The following is a 13546-nucleotide window of genomic DNA, read 5'->3' as shown; positions in this document are numbered from 1 at the left end:
GTTTGTTTGATCCTTCAAAGGGTGGAATTGTATACAACGGTGATCGCCTAAAAAGGTCAAGTGCTATCTAAGGAAGACAAACTCATTCAGCTCATTCTCCAAAGGCCCTATTCTCTAGGCCTCTCAATTATTTTCACTCCTGTCCACTAAAATTCAAAGTTTTTCCTGTCACTTTTAAATCACAATGTTCCTAGAGTAAAAAAAACAAAACTGAAGAAGTTTCCAAAGAGAGGAGACTGAAACTAGATATGTGGGCTAACTACCCCAGAGAAGGGAAGACTATGTAAAATCCGAATGGCTTTCCACAAAAGAACAAAAGGGAATACAGAACAAAAGTGAATCAACTTCAAATTCCTAAAAAGCTGACACGAGTGAGCTGTGGAGTTTGAGCATCTTAAGGAGATCTCAAAAAAAGTGACACTTTCCAATTGTCTAGGGGAATTGCAGTCCTCCACAGAGGCCAGGCAAGAGAGCAAATGAATTGATAAAGAGCTCTAGTTCAAGCTTGGTGGGTCTTGCCTGTAATCACAGCTACTCAGGAGGTTAAGGGAGGAGGATTGCTTGAGGCCAGGAGTTCAAGACCAACCTGGGCAACATAGTGAGGCCTGTCTCAAAAAAAATAAAATAAAATTTAAAAACCTTAAAAAAATTTCCTTGAAGTAAGTGGCATAATGGAGAAAAAAATGAAAAAAGGAAACAATAAAACTTTTTAAAGAGAGCTCTGAACCAAGACATACCAGAAAGTAGACAGATCAGAAGTTTCCACCAGTAGTTTTTCTACTGAGTCCAGCATTCGGGAGTGGAAGACAATGAGGTTCATCACCTTGGCTAAGTCAGGGTTCTCATGCAGGTGCAGAGGGGCCTTAGCCACACTAGTGTATGCCTGCAGTTGGAGTTGGGAAAGGGTGGAGAAAAATAAGATGAATGAAAAGGGCCCCAGCCTTGGAATTACAGTTTGGCCTGAGTATGTCTTGTCCAGTTAGCAGTTTTCAAAGTTGACTCACTCCATAAAGCAAATTTAGGAGACAAAAAGGGAAGAGATTATGGGGGAGGAAGAATCTGAGGATGGGAATCTTTCACAGGAACAGATCATTACCTGTAGGCGGAACCAGTCCAGCCTCAATCCTGAGAATTCAAATTTCTCTCCATTATCAACTGCAAGAAAAACAGAAGTATAAAAGGAAACAGTAAACAGCACACCAATATCCAACTGCACAGAATGGTAGATCCTCTTCAAAGATATCTTGTCCTACTTCCTGGCTCAAAGATCAATATTTCCAGATAAAAGATGTTCATCCTCACATATGTCCTGCCTCCCCCACCTCCCTCCAGTTACCTTGTTTGAGATTCAGAGACGAGAGGGTACTGACGAATGAGGACATGATGACGGACTCCTCCTCTGGACACACAGACAAGTTCTAAAAGAGGAGCTGCAGTTATTGTCAAGTGGGCATAGATTCCCTAGGACAGAAACTAGGACCATGAGGCTCAATCAGTGTATGAAGGTAGAAAGAATTGCTAAGTGCCAAAAACAGAGAGAAAAAGCCAAGCAAGGGATGGAGGAAACTTCCTGGGTTCCCTGACACTCTAACACCCAGTTTCTTTTTATTTTTCTCTCCTATTTCTATGTAGTTTCACTTAGTGGGGAAAAAAAAAAAAAGACTGCTGAGATTATTAGTCCTTTCTTTTTCTTTTAACAAATATAAAGGGGCAGATTGGACTTTTTGACACCCAACTTACAGAGCATGAGATTCAGCCAGAGTGGTTTCAATAGGAAAATCACTAGGGATCATCCTGAAATTTCCAAAGTATAATCAATTAAACATAATACCTGAATGATGTCACTGAGCACAAGAGCATCAAATCTTGCCAAGTACTGAAGGTGGTATTGCTGTATCACTTTGATGTGTCTTCGGACAAGAGACCTAACCTCCTCCAACAAGAAAAGTAGCTCTGCAATGCTCCTATGAAGTTGAGGATGAGAACAGAGATGAATAAGACTAGAAATATGAACAGAGACAAACACAGGGATAACAGGGCAGAAATTGATATCTCCTGAGGTTATCTGATGCCTCCCTGTCCCCAGTCCATCTAAGGACAAGGTTCTTAGCCATGTCAAGTACTAACGAGTCAGCATAGTCCTCAGGTGTCTTTGTCTTGGTGACATTCTCTGTGTGGCGAACCAGCCAGGTGACCTCATCACGAATGAAGGACAGGGCCATGAAAGCAAAAAGAGCCTACGGAGATGGTAGAGACTATTAGAATTTTCAACTTTAAAAATGGATTTCAAAGCACAGAGAAAACTACCATGATAATATACGTGTGGATGTAATTGTGTAGCCACAACAGTGTCCAATAATAAACATTCAGACTCATCAAAAAACCTGAACTATATAACACACAATCAGACAGGAACACATGTTGACACTAGCTCACAATTATTACTCTTCTCTCCCTATCAAATTAAGCTTCAGAAATATTTACTGGGCATTTATGTGGTTTGAAACAAAAAAACAAGCTCTGTCTCCAATTAGTTCACACTCAAATAGAGGATAAGACAAGTATAAAAGTAGCTATACTACATGACATACTATGTATAGTGCCAAAAAAAGAGATACACAAAGTTTTGGGGTACTCCAAGAGGGTTCAAGGGAATCAGCATATATACATACAAATGAATCACAAAAGACTCAGAAAGGCAAAATCTCATGAATGCCATGTAGCTACACAGTCTCTTATCACTGGCCATCATCCCCCTTCCAACATTTCTTCCTCTTGCCTTGGGACCCAGCAGTCCCGGTTCATCAGCCAACACAGTCTCCAGCTCCTTCACTGCTATCCGCAGAAATTGCCGCCGTTGACAATGAAACTGGCCACTAAGGAAGAAAAGGGGAACATGACTATCACCTCTCCCACCCTTAAAAACCCTCCACAGGCAGCACAGAAGAAAGCTATATTTAGGAAGGGATATCAGGCAGAAGGAAGGTTCAATGCTCAAGTTAGACTTGGTTTAAAAAGAAAAAAGGGCCAGGAGCAGTGGCTCTTGCCTGTAATTCCAGCACTTTGGGAGGCCGAGGTGGGCAGATCACCTGAGGTCAGGTGTTCAAGACCAGCCTGGCCAACATGGCGAAACCCTGTCTCTACTAAAAATACAAAAATTAGCCAGGCGTGGTGGTGGGTGCCTGTAATCCCAGCTACTCGGAAGGCTGAGGCAGGAGAATCGCTTGAACCTAGGAAGTGGAGGTTGCAGTGAGCTGAGATCATGCCATTGTACTCCAGCGTGGGCAACAGAGCGAGACTCCATCTCAAAAAAAAAAGAAAGAAAGAAAGAAAAGAAAAAATAATGTATGGGGCAGCAAGTTCTTGGGTTGAGGCAATAAAGCTGTACAGAAACTAAGGATGGCTTAGGTGAGAACAAAAGTGAGAAGAGAATTCTATTCCATCCCCTCTCAGAGAGTGCATTCACCACCCTTTACCTGTTTGCAATTACATGCTCCTTGCTCTCCTTTACGTCTGCCACTCGCTTGCCATACCTGAGGATTGACACAAGCACAGTGGGGTTGACGATACTGCCCATTAGGGCCCTTGCCTCACCTTCCCAGCCCTCAGAGAGTCCAGCCTACACCCTGGTGGGAGCATGTGCAGCCCTCACAGGCGGGATCTTTCCAAACCCTACTTCTCACCCTAGCCTATTAATAAAAGACTCACAGCTTAGAGATAATTCAACTCTATCTCATAATTTTACAGATACAGAAAATAATACCTAGGGAAGGGAAATGACTTGTCAAGGTCACATAGGGCTTTAATGGCAAAGCTGGGGCTAGACTTCTCTTCCTGTGCTCCTGCCTTGACTCCTTCAAATCAAGGCACTCTTCCAGGTTTAAGGGAAATAAAGGGAACAGTGTATAAATATAACACAGGCCCTGCTCTCAAGTAAAAGTAGTTACTCAATCTCTACCTTGGGTCCCATTCCCACCAACTTCCTTTTAGAATTTCACTTTATCAGTTATCTTTTTGATACTTTAAACTCTCCTTCTCCACTGGCTTATTCTCTTCTCCCAACAAATAAGTTCAAAGCCTCCCTTATTCTAAGAAGACCCTTGCTTGACCCTGACAATCCACTGAACTCTGCTTATTTTTCCACACCACCAAACTTCTCCAAAGAGACACCTGTACTCTCTTTACTTCCTCACCTCTCACTGACCCTGGAATCCCACAAAGCCTTCAGCACTAAGCAACTGCTCTCTGTAAGGTCAATGTGAACTTTTGAATCACCAAATTAGAAGGCCTTTTCATTGTTTTTAATTTTCTGCAATATTTGATTCTCCTAACCACATCTCTTTTTTTCTACTAGTGACCGATGCTCACAATACCAGCATGACCTTAGACTCTTTCCTCTCTATGTTCCTTATATTCGTTTTCTCTGGTCCTATATCATTATTGCCACCACATTAATGGGACTTCATCACCTCTCACTTCCTTTCTCCAAACCACTACTTTATTGAACTAGCATAAAATCAAAGAAGTTTGGAGTTGGAAAGTATCTTAATTAAATCAACATTCAACTTCACAGCAATCCTGTTGGATAATTATTTCAATCTCTGCATAGCACAGTGGAAAGAGAAAAGATTCAGAGTCCAAAAACCTGGAATTGTGTCCTAATTTCACCTTTTATTGAGTGATACTGAGACTGAGCCTCCATTTTCTCATTTATAAAAAAAAGATATTAATACTTATTCTTGAATTTTCATGAAGATAAATTAGATCATTTATGTCAAATAACTCCCTAAACTATAAATCATACAAGTTAGTTGCTGCTCTTAGTGATGGAGAACTGAACACCCTTCAAACATCCCTTCCATTCCTTGGAAGCAGTAATCATTAGAAAGTTTTTCCATGCAGATGCCCAAATCTACCTCCTGTAACTTCTAATTATTAACTTCAGATTTACTCTTTCTTAACTCTGGCAATGGTTTTTAATGATAATACTTAGTTGTTGAGAGTGAGAAATCAGTATTCTCATAGGCTTTTGATAATAACTGGTTAGAGGGCAATTTGGTAACAGCTATTAAAATTTGAAATGGGCCGGGCTCGGTGGCTCATGCCTGTAATCCCAGCACTTTGGGAGGCTGAGGCAGGTGGATCACGAGGTCGGGAGATCGAGACTATCCTGGCTAACACGGTGAAACCCCACTTCTACCAAAAAATACAAAAAAACTAGCCGGGCGAGGTGGTGGGCGCCTGTAGTCCCGGCTACTCGGGAGGCTGAGGCAGGGGAATAGCGTGAACCCGGGAGGCGGAGCTTGCAGTGAGCCGAGATCTGGCCACTGCACTCCAGCCTGGGCGACAGAGCTAGACTCCGTCTCAAAAAAAAATAAAAAAATAAAAAAATAAAAAATTTGAAATGTACATACCCTTTACTTCAGCAATTCCACTTCTAAGAATTTACCCTATAGAAATATTCACAGATTCAAGTCCAGGCATGGTGGCTCACGCCTGTAATCCCAGCACTTTGGGAGGCCGAGGTGGGTGATCACCTGAGATCAGGAGTTCGAGACCAGCCTGGCCAACATGGTAAAACCCCGTCTCTACTAAAAATACAAAAAATTAGCCAGTGGTGGCACATGCTTGTAATCCCTGCTACTCGGGAGGCTGAAACAGGAGAAATGCTTGAACCCGGGAGGTGGAGGTTACAGTGAACCGAGATGGCACCATTGCATTCCAGCCTGGGCAACAAAGGCAAAACTCAAGCTTCAAAAAAAAAAAGAGAAAAGAAAAGAAAAGAAAAAATATTCACAGATTCACAAAGATGTATGTCTAAGAATGTTCATTATAGCATTGTTTATAATGATTTTTTAAAATGGAAACAGTTTAAATATCCATCAATAGAGGATTGGGTAAATAAATTATGTTAAAACCACATAATGTAATATTATTCAACTGTTAAAAAATAATAAGTCTCTACAGACTGATATTCAAAGATATCCAAAACATAGTAAGTTTTTTTAAGCAAACCATAGAACATAATGTAGAGTGTGGATCCACTGCTTTTTAAAAATTACTTTCATAAGGTTGAAAATACATGCCACCTTTATGTGTTTATACACACACACACACACACACACACATCTGGAGGATGCACATCAAACTATTCTGGAAGGTGATAGTGTAGCCAACTTCCACTTTGCACTTTTTACATTTCTGGATGTTTTATTTGCAACCAGAAAAAAATATTGGTATTTTGACCCTTTCCTTAATCCCACTCCTTCTCATTTTACCTCTCTCTATTCTTCCCTTTACAGTCAAACTTTGAAAGAGTTGTTTATTAAATTCCATATCTCTCACTTGCTCCTAAACTCACTGCAGCCCAGCTTTCAACTTCACCACTCAAGTTGTTCACAAGATGGGCACTAAAACCATCTTTATAGCCAAATCCAATGAACATTTTCTTTGTTGGCTTCTCTTTTCCCTCTTCTTTTCAGTATCTCCCACTGATTCCTCTGGCCCTTAAATATCACCGTACACAGAGGTTTATCCCATTCTGTTCTCGTTCCACATGTACTCCTGAGTAATCTCAACTACTCTCCTGTTTTGATTACCAACTCACCAATCTTTATCTGAATCCAGACCTCACTCCCAAGTTCCAGATCATAAAGTAGAAGGCCTAACACATCTATCTTCAGTGTCCCACAGACACTTCAAAGTCAACCTGTTTAAAACTAACCACACAATCTTTCCCCCACAAACCTGCTTTTATCACATGCTCTCTTATCTTAAGGAATGCCAGATATCCATGGCAGAAACCTTGACATCATCCTCAATTCCTCCTAATTTACTTAATTAATCTCTGCCTCTAGTTTTGCCCATGTAATTTCTTTTCTTCCATGCAGCCAGAATGATCTTTTCTAAAATGCAGATATGATCATGTCACTCCCCTGTCTGAAATCACTCAATAGCTCCCCATCCTCTTTGGGATGGATTCGAACTCCATAGCAAAGCATACAACATCCTAATTTACCTCTCCAAATTCATCTCTCAACATCTTCATTTTTATAACCCAGCTGCCCATGCACTGAACTACATGAACTTCTCAAAACTTGCCATGCTCTTTGTTGCCTCAAAAATCTTGATAGTTTCTCTGCCTACAATATCTTTCTTTGCCTCAAGCAGCTCCCCTACCTTTCCACCCAATACGCAGGCACACACACACAATTACTCACACATACACACACACACACACACACACACACACACACACACTCTTCAACTGTTTAGCCCTTCAGATCTACCTGTCTCCAGGTTTTTCCAGATCCTGAAAGGCCAGTTTAAGTGTCCTTCTAAATGCTTCCACAGTACTTTGGTTTACACATTATAATCTCTTACTCTATCAAACAATTTGTTTATTTTCTACCAATTTATAGATTCCTCGAGAGCAGAAACTGCCTTTTTTTTTTTTCTTTAACAAGCTCATAGCACTTACAATGTACCAGGAACTTTTCTACCTGCTTTACAAATAATAACCCTTTTATTCTTCATAACAACCCTATGAGGTAGGCCATAGGGAGGTACTACTGTTATCCACATTTTATAGATGAGGAAATTGAGGTAATGGCATGGGAAATTTGAGCAATTTGCCCAAGGCCACACAACTAGTGATAGAGCCTGAATTCAAACCCAAGCAATCTGGTTTCAGAGTCTATGCTCTTAACCTCCATGTTATCTTATTCATTATTGTATCTCTAAAACCCAGTGAAGCACTTAGCTAATAGTAGGTGTTTAATCTAGTTTCTTCAATAGTTAGAATTAATTGTTACCACCAGTATCTGGGAACACTTGTGGAGACTGAAAAAGGATGTTGGGGGGGCTAAAAACTATTCAAGGAAGATCAGTTTGGCTCTCGTGTTTCTCACCCTTTCAAACTGCTAAACAGGTCCTCGGTGACTTTGTGCACCTGCAGCACATCCTCACGGATGAGGGTGATGTACAAGGAGCCCTGCAGACACAGCTTCCACAGCTTCTGGCACTGGCTGTTGGAGTTGAGGCACCCATGACAAAGAAGAAACCCAACTGTAGGTGGGAAAACAGTGCAGAGGAAGACTTTTAGAACCTGTTCTTCATGTAACTTGCTGCTTCATCCACTCCCACCTAATCCCACTAAACTTACTGATGATCCAGCGCTCCATGACTTCCACAGACAGATACTCACAGGCCATCTGTGAGAAGAGAAGCAAACATGATCAGTTATTTAACCTGGCCTTCCTCTAAAAGAGAAAGGACAAGCTAGAATCTGAGTATCAAAACTAACTTTTGGCCAGGGGTGGTGGCTAACGCCTTTAATCTCAACACTTTGGGAGGCAGGGGCAGGAGGATAGCTTGAGGCCAGGAGTTCAAGACCAGCCTAGGCAACACAGTGTGACCTTGTCTCTACAAAAAATTGAAAAATTAGCCAGACATGGTGGTGTGCACCTGTAGTCCTAGGTATGCAGGAGGCAGAGATAGGAGGATATCTTGAACCCAGGAGGTCAAGGCTGCAGTGAGCTGTGATTCTATCACTGCACTCCAGCCCAGGAAACAGAGCAAAACCCTGTCTCTAAAAATTTTTTTAACTAACTTTTATTTTACTAGACTAGTTTAGGGCACATTGATAAACCAACAGCAGGGAAGCCTGCCAATAATGGAGGTGATGAGGCACTGGAAGTGGAGTGAGGGAAAAACAATACAGTTGAGAAAAGAAAGAGGAACTTGGGCTGGAAGTCAGAACAAGCAAAAGGTTTAACATAACTTATCTTCAACAGTTCAGATATTTTTAATAACAATAAAATGAGGAGAGCAAGACTCAAAAACGTTCTCATGATTTCTCCCTGTGATGGTTAATCCTTTGGATTCTTTTACCGCCTAAAGTGTAAATCACTCGTTTGGCACTTATCACTAATTATGTACCATCAGTTGCATTTTTATGACTACATGGCATATATTCCCTACCAGACTATAAGTTCTTTGAGGGAAAGACTTTGAGCCCACAGTCATCAGACAAAAACATCTATTAATTAATTGATTCCTGGCCAGGCACAGTGGCTCACACACATAATCCCAGCACTTTGGCAGGCTGAGGCAGGAGGATCACTTGAGCCCAGGAGTTCGAGACCAGCCTGTGCAATATAGTGATACCTCGTCTCCACAAAAAAATAAATAGGCTAGGCACGGTGGCTCACACCTGTAATCCCAGCACTTTGGGAGGCCAAGGCACACGGATCACTTGAGGTCAGGAGTTCAAGACCAGCCTGGCCAACATGGTGAAACCCTGTCTCTACTAAAGACACACACACCAAAAAAAATTAGCCAGGTGTGGGGGGGTGTGCCTGTAGTCCGAGCTACTTTGGAGGCAGAGACAGGAGAATCGCTTGAACCAGGATGGGGAGGTTGCAGTGAGCCAAGATCGTGCTACCTCACTCCAGCCTGGGTGACAGAGTGAGACTCTGTCTCAAAAATAAAAATTAAATTAAATAAACAAAATTAGCCAACCATAGTGGCACACACCTGTAGTCCCAGCTACTCAGGAGGCTGAAGTGGGAGGATCACTTGAGCCCAGGAGGTGGAGGCTGCAGTAAGCAGTGATCATGCCAGTGTACTCCAGCCTGGGTGACAGAGTAAGACACTGTCTCAAAAAAATAAAAATAAGTTAATTGATTCCTAAAATCAAGTTTCTGCCAGGCTTAATAGGTTTCATCCATTCATCCAAACAGAAATGACTCTGTTTCATCCATTCATTCATTCTATGAATATTTACTAAATTCCTTCTATGGGCAGGCTAACTGCTTATAGATCACTTTTGTTAAACCACTAACCCTGATCCAAACAAAAGCCCCAAACCAACCATGATTTTTATAGCTACAAGAAGTGCTCAACTTAGAGACATATTCTAGAAGAAGACTAAAGCATTTTTTAGTCCTGATGTTTCCGGAAAGAAGTATCCTCTACAGAGATGATGGCCTTGGCAAAGAGAATGCTTCCACTAACAAAAGGAAAAGGGCACTCACTGTATCTGAATTGGCAGGGTTAATCATGGCTGGGGGATTGCTGATGAGGCTGAGAAGTTGGGCACTGCGCCACTGCTCAGCCCCCTGGTTCCTTCGGACAAAGAGGAAATGCAAAGAGAGGAGGGCTCCACTCACAGCCTGTGGGGAAAAGCAAATGAAACCTTAGCGGCAATGATGAGGACAATGTACTTCCGCCTGAGGAATTCTGCACTCTCAAGGAACTTGCCTTTGTGTGAGGCCCAAACTCTTCTGTCAGCTTCTTCAGAGGGTGGTCATACTCCAAGACCATCTGACCCAGACGGGCAAAACTGGGGTCACTAGAAGAAAGCACAACTCTTATGTTTGCATGTAGGATAAAGATATGTGCATAGGCTGGCACTCCCCACCACCTCCAAAGATATACATACTAAACTGTAAATTACATATAAAGATAACCCCCTCCAGGCTCAGGTGTACTAAGCTATGGCTAAATAGAACCACTTCATTTTGGGCAGGTCCATGAAATTTTCTTCCTTATAAGCACCAAAAATAGGGTTGGACACATGATAGGCACTCTATAAATCTGTTAATTAGTTCAAAATCAAGTAATATGCCTAGATCCAAATCGTTATACAACCCAAAAGGATATATAAATATCCAAAGCTAACGGGTAAGACATGTGTCTAGGTATCCACATAGGCACGTGGGAACGCACATCATCATAGAACGATGTGCTATGACCCACTCTGATCCCTCTAGTCTTCATGTTTTCAGCCCTTAAATACTTATATTTGCACTAATGGAGGGGGACAGAACTGCAGACAATTCACAATCCATTTATATGTGGCTTCAAATGTATTATCATGCATTAGTTACTTCTAATGGATTTACCTCACTAGTATTATTCCTACCAACACTAAAAATAATTTTCTTTGCCTTTTGTAATAACCTGAAAATCAGAGTAGAAGCCAGTTCAGGATTAAAAATTGTTCGGAGATGATGCAAATTGGATAATCCACTAGCAGATATTCAAGAATTAACCACAGTTGTCTCTCAGTATAGGCAGGGAGATTGGTTCCAAGACTCCCACGTATGCCAATATCGCGTGCATACTGATGTCCCGCAGTCAGTCCTGCGGACCCACACCATTTGAAAAATCAGCCCTCTGTATAGGTGGATTTCACATCCCAGGAACACTACATTTTCAATCCATGTTTGGTTGAAAAAAATCCATGTATAAAGTGGACCCGTGTAGTTCAAACCCACGTTGTTTCAGAGTCAACTGAATACGTAAAAGCGTATCTTATTTTGCCTGGGTCAATGTAGATTATAGGTTCTCATATAAGAAATCATGGCATCGATTTTCTTTGCATGAGGGACTCTCTATATCATAGCACCATGTGTGAGACTCTTCATACAATATTATCCCCTTTACTCACCCATGCCCATGCAGCATCTCATGGGCACAATTGTACATGCCAATGAGTATCCGTCGATCTTCAATCCGTGACAGAAGTAAAATGACTGAGGTGTAAGTCACAATCAAGTCCAGGTAACTCCGAGTGAAATCAAAGTTGAGATTCTACAAGGAAAATACATAGGAACCCAAGGACTGCATGACCAATCAACCTGGAGCTCCTTCTTTCCCCAACCACTCTGGACCATGCTCAACAGATTCTGAGTGAATCTATTTAGAAGTAGGAACTGACAGGATTGAAAAGAAGAATAAGAAAATTGGAACAAAATCAGGTGCTAAAAGTGAGCTAAAGATACAAGGAGGCCAGGAAATAACGTAGCTTTTAGGAGAAAGAAAAGGTGAAGAAGGTTCTTATGTAATTTTTTAATTAATTAAATCACATTGCTGATCTGCTTAACATGTAAATACATTTTCACTTCAGTACTTCTTTTACAAAACAATTACAGTCCTGAGAAGGAATAAACGAAACAGCCATCCTTCCAGTCCCTTCCCACCCCATCCTGCGACTAGACCTAGACCTCCCAACCTAGACCTGGCCTTTTCTTTGACTCTACAATAGAAGAGATTGCAAAGGATCTTACGATATCAAAATGGCATTGGCAGGCATCAATGGTATTGAGAAGTTCATATACATGATCCTGGGGGTGGAAATGAAGACAAGAATTAATAAAAATCAAAGAGAAGGTGACGTACTATCAGAACTTGAGGGAAAGGGACCTCTCCCTTAGAGGTCCTAGAAAGCCACCAAGTAACAGAGGAAAGTCACTGTCAAAAAGAGAGAGGAAGTTCCTCCTTAGTAAGCCACCAGCGGGCCCCTATCAGCTACACTGCCAAATGCCTACATTTCCACAGGCATAACTATTTTATTACACACGCTCTTCCTGAGCTTATCATCCCTGTGCCCCATTCCTCCAAATTAAAAAAGGTTGCAAAATGTAGATTATGTAATAGGTAGCTTCAAAAATGCCAAAAATCAAACCATTTGTATTGACAAACCACAAAGTGAATCTGTTTCTGGATTCTATCTTCTGTTCTCAGGAGTTAATCATTAACAGATGCGAATACTATCCAATTTTCCATGAGTTTCTATTTACTGACAGTTCACATGTGTGAGGTACTTACTAGGTAATTTGCATATACTATATACTTCATTTAACTCTCATTCTAGTATGATAGGGATTCTTTTCCTTTTCACACATAATTTTACCTAAATTAATATGCACTTTTATTGCAGACATATCTTTCCCCCAACATCAGCACCCACCCTCCATCCTACAGAACGCCCAAGCAAACCACTTTAACAACAAAAAAAAATATTATTTTTCTTATAATATTTTCTTATTATTCTCCCTATTTATATAATACTATTAGATTAAAAAAGGAAAAAGAGTGAGAGAGAGACAGGTTTTTTGGTCATTATTTGTGTTACAAAATTGAGATCATATTATGCCCTGCTTGTCATTTTTGCTTTGCTCATTCACTCCTACTTGCCAAAAGTCCTCAGAGTCATCTCCCAGAGCATGAATGCATTCTTTTTCATAGCTGCATAATAGCCCATGGTATACCACAATTCATTCAGCCTTTCTCCCACTGATTCGTTTTGTTCCCAGTTCCTAGCCTTATCCACTGAATGTTGGTACTTTCATTTCTAAAAAAGTAAAATTGATAGATTAAGGAATATATATATATACACACACACACACACACACACACACACACACACACATATTTTTTAATATGTTGCCAAAAGATTTGAACAGGCACTTAACACCATAAAAAAAAATGAAGCCAAGTATGGTGGTTCACACCTGTAATACCAGCATTTTGGAAGGCTGAGGCGGGAGGATCACTTGAGACCAGGAGTTCAAGAGAGCCTGGTCAACAGGACAAAACCCCATCTCTACTACAAAAAAAAAAATTAGCTGGGTGTGGTGGCACACACCTGTAATCCCAGCCACTCAGAAGGCTGAGGCATGAGAATTGTTTGAGCCTGGGAGGCAGAGGTTGCAGTAAGCTGAGAGGTAGAGGTTGCAGTGAACTGAGATCATGCCAC

General features: G+C 41.2%; 1 protein-coding gene across 1 annotated transcript in view; it reads right to left on the bottom strand.

The window, feature by feature from the left end:
- Nucleotides 1–13546, bottom strand: part of NCKAP1L (NCK-associated protein 1-like) — a 66384-nt gene that overhangs the window by 25167 nt on the left and 27671 nt on the right. The window contains exons 3-15 of the mRNA XM_011992644.1: nt 12075–12185; nt 11456–11598; nt 10264–10354; nt 10038–10175; nt 8165–8213; nt 7911–8067; nt 3477–3533; nt 2780–2876; nt 2128–2237; nt 1832–1964; nt 1337–1418; nt 1097–1155; nt 738–883 (exon numbers count right to left, since the gene is read on the bottom strand). Of these exons, the coding sequence (XP_011848034.1) occupies nt 738–883; nt 1097–1155; nt 1337–1418; nt 1832–1964; nt 2128–2237; nt 2780–2876; nt 3477–3533; nt 7911–8067; nt 8165–8213; nt 10038–10175; nt 10264–10354; nt 11456–11598; nt 12075–12185 (1373 nt within the window). The remainder of the gene's footprint in view (nt 1–737; nt 884–1096; nt 1156–1336; nt 1419–1831; nt 1965–2127; nt 2238–2779; nt 2877–3476; nt 3534–7910; nt 8068–8164; nt 8214–10037; nt 10176–10263; nt 10355–11455; nt 11599–12074; nt 12186–13546) is intronic.

This window comes from Mandrillus leucophaeus, unplaced genomic scaffold, assembly GCF_000951045.1.
Source record: "Mandrillus leucophaeus isolate KB7577 unplaced genomic scaffold, Mleu.le_1.0 Scaffold414, whole genome shotgun sequence".
NCBI lineage: Eukaryota > Metazoa > Chordata > Mammalia > Primates > Cercopithecidae > Mandrillus > Mandrillus leucophaeus.
The sequence above is the reverse complement of the archived record's forward strand: the minus strand, read 5'-3'. Positions and strand labels throughout refer to the sequence as shown.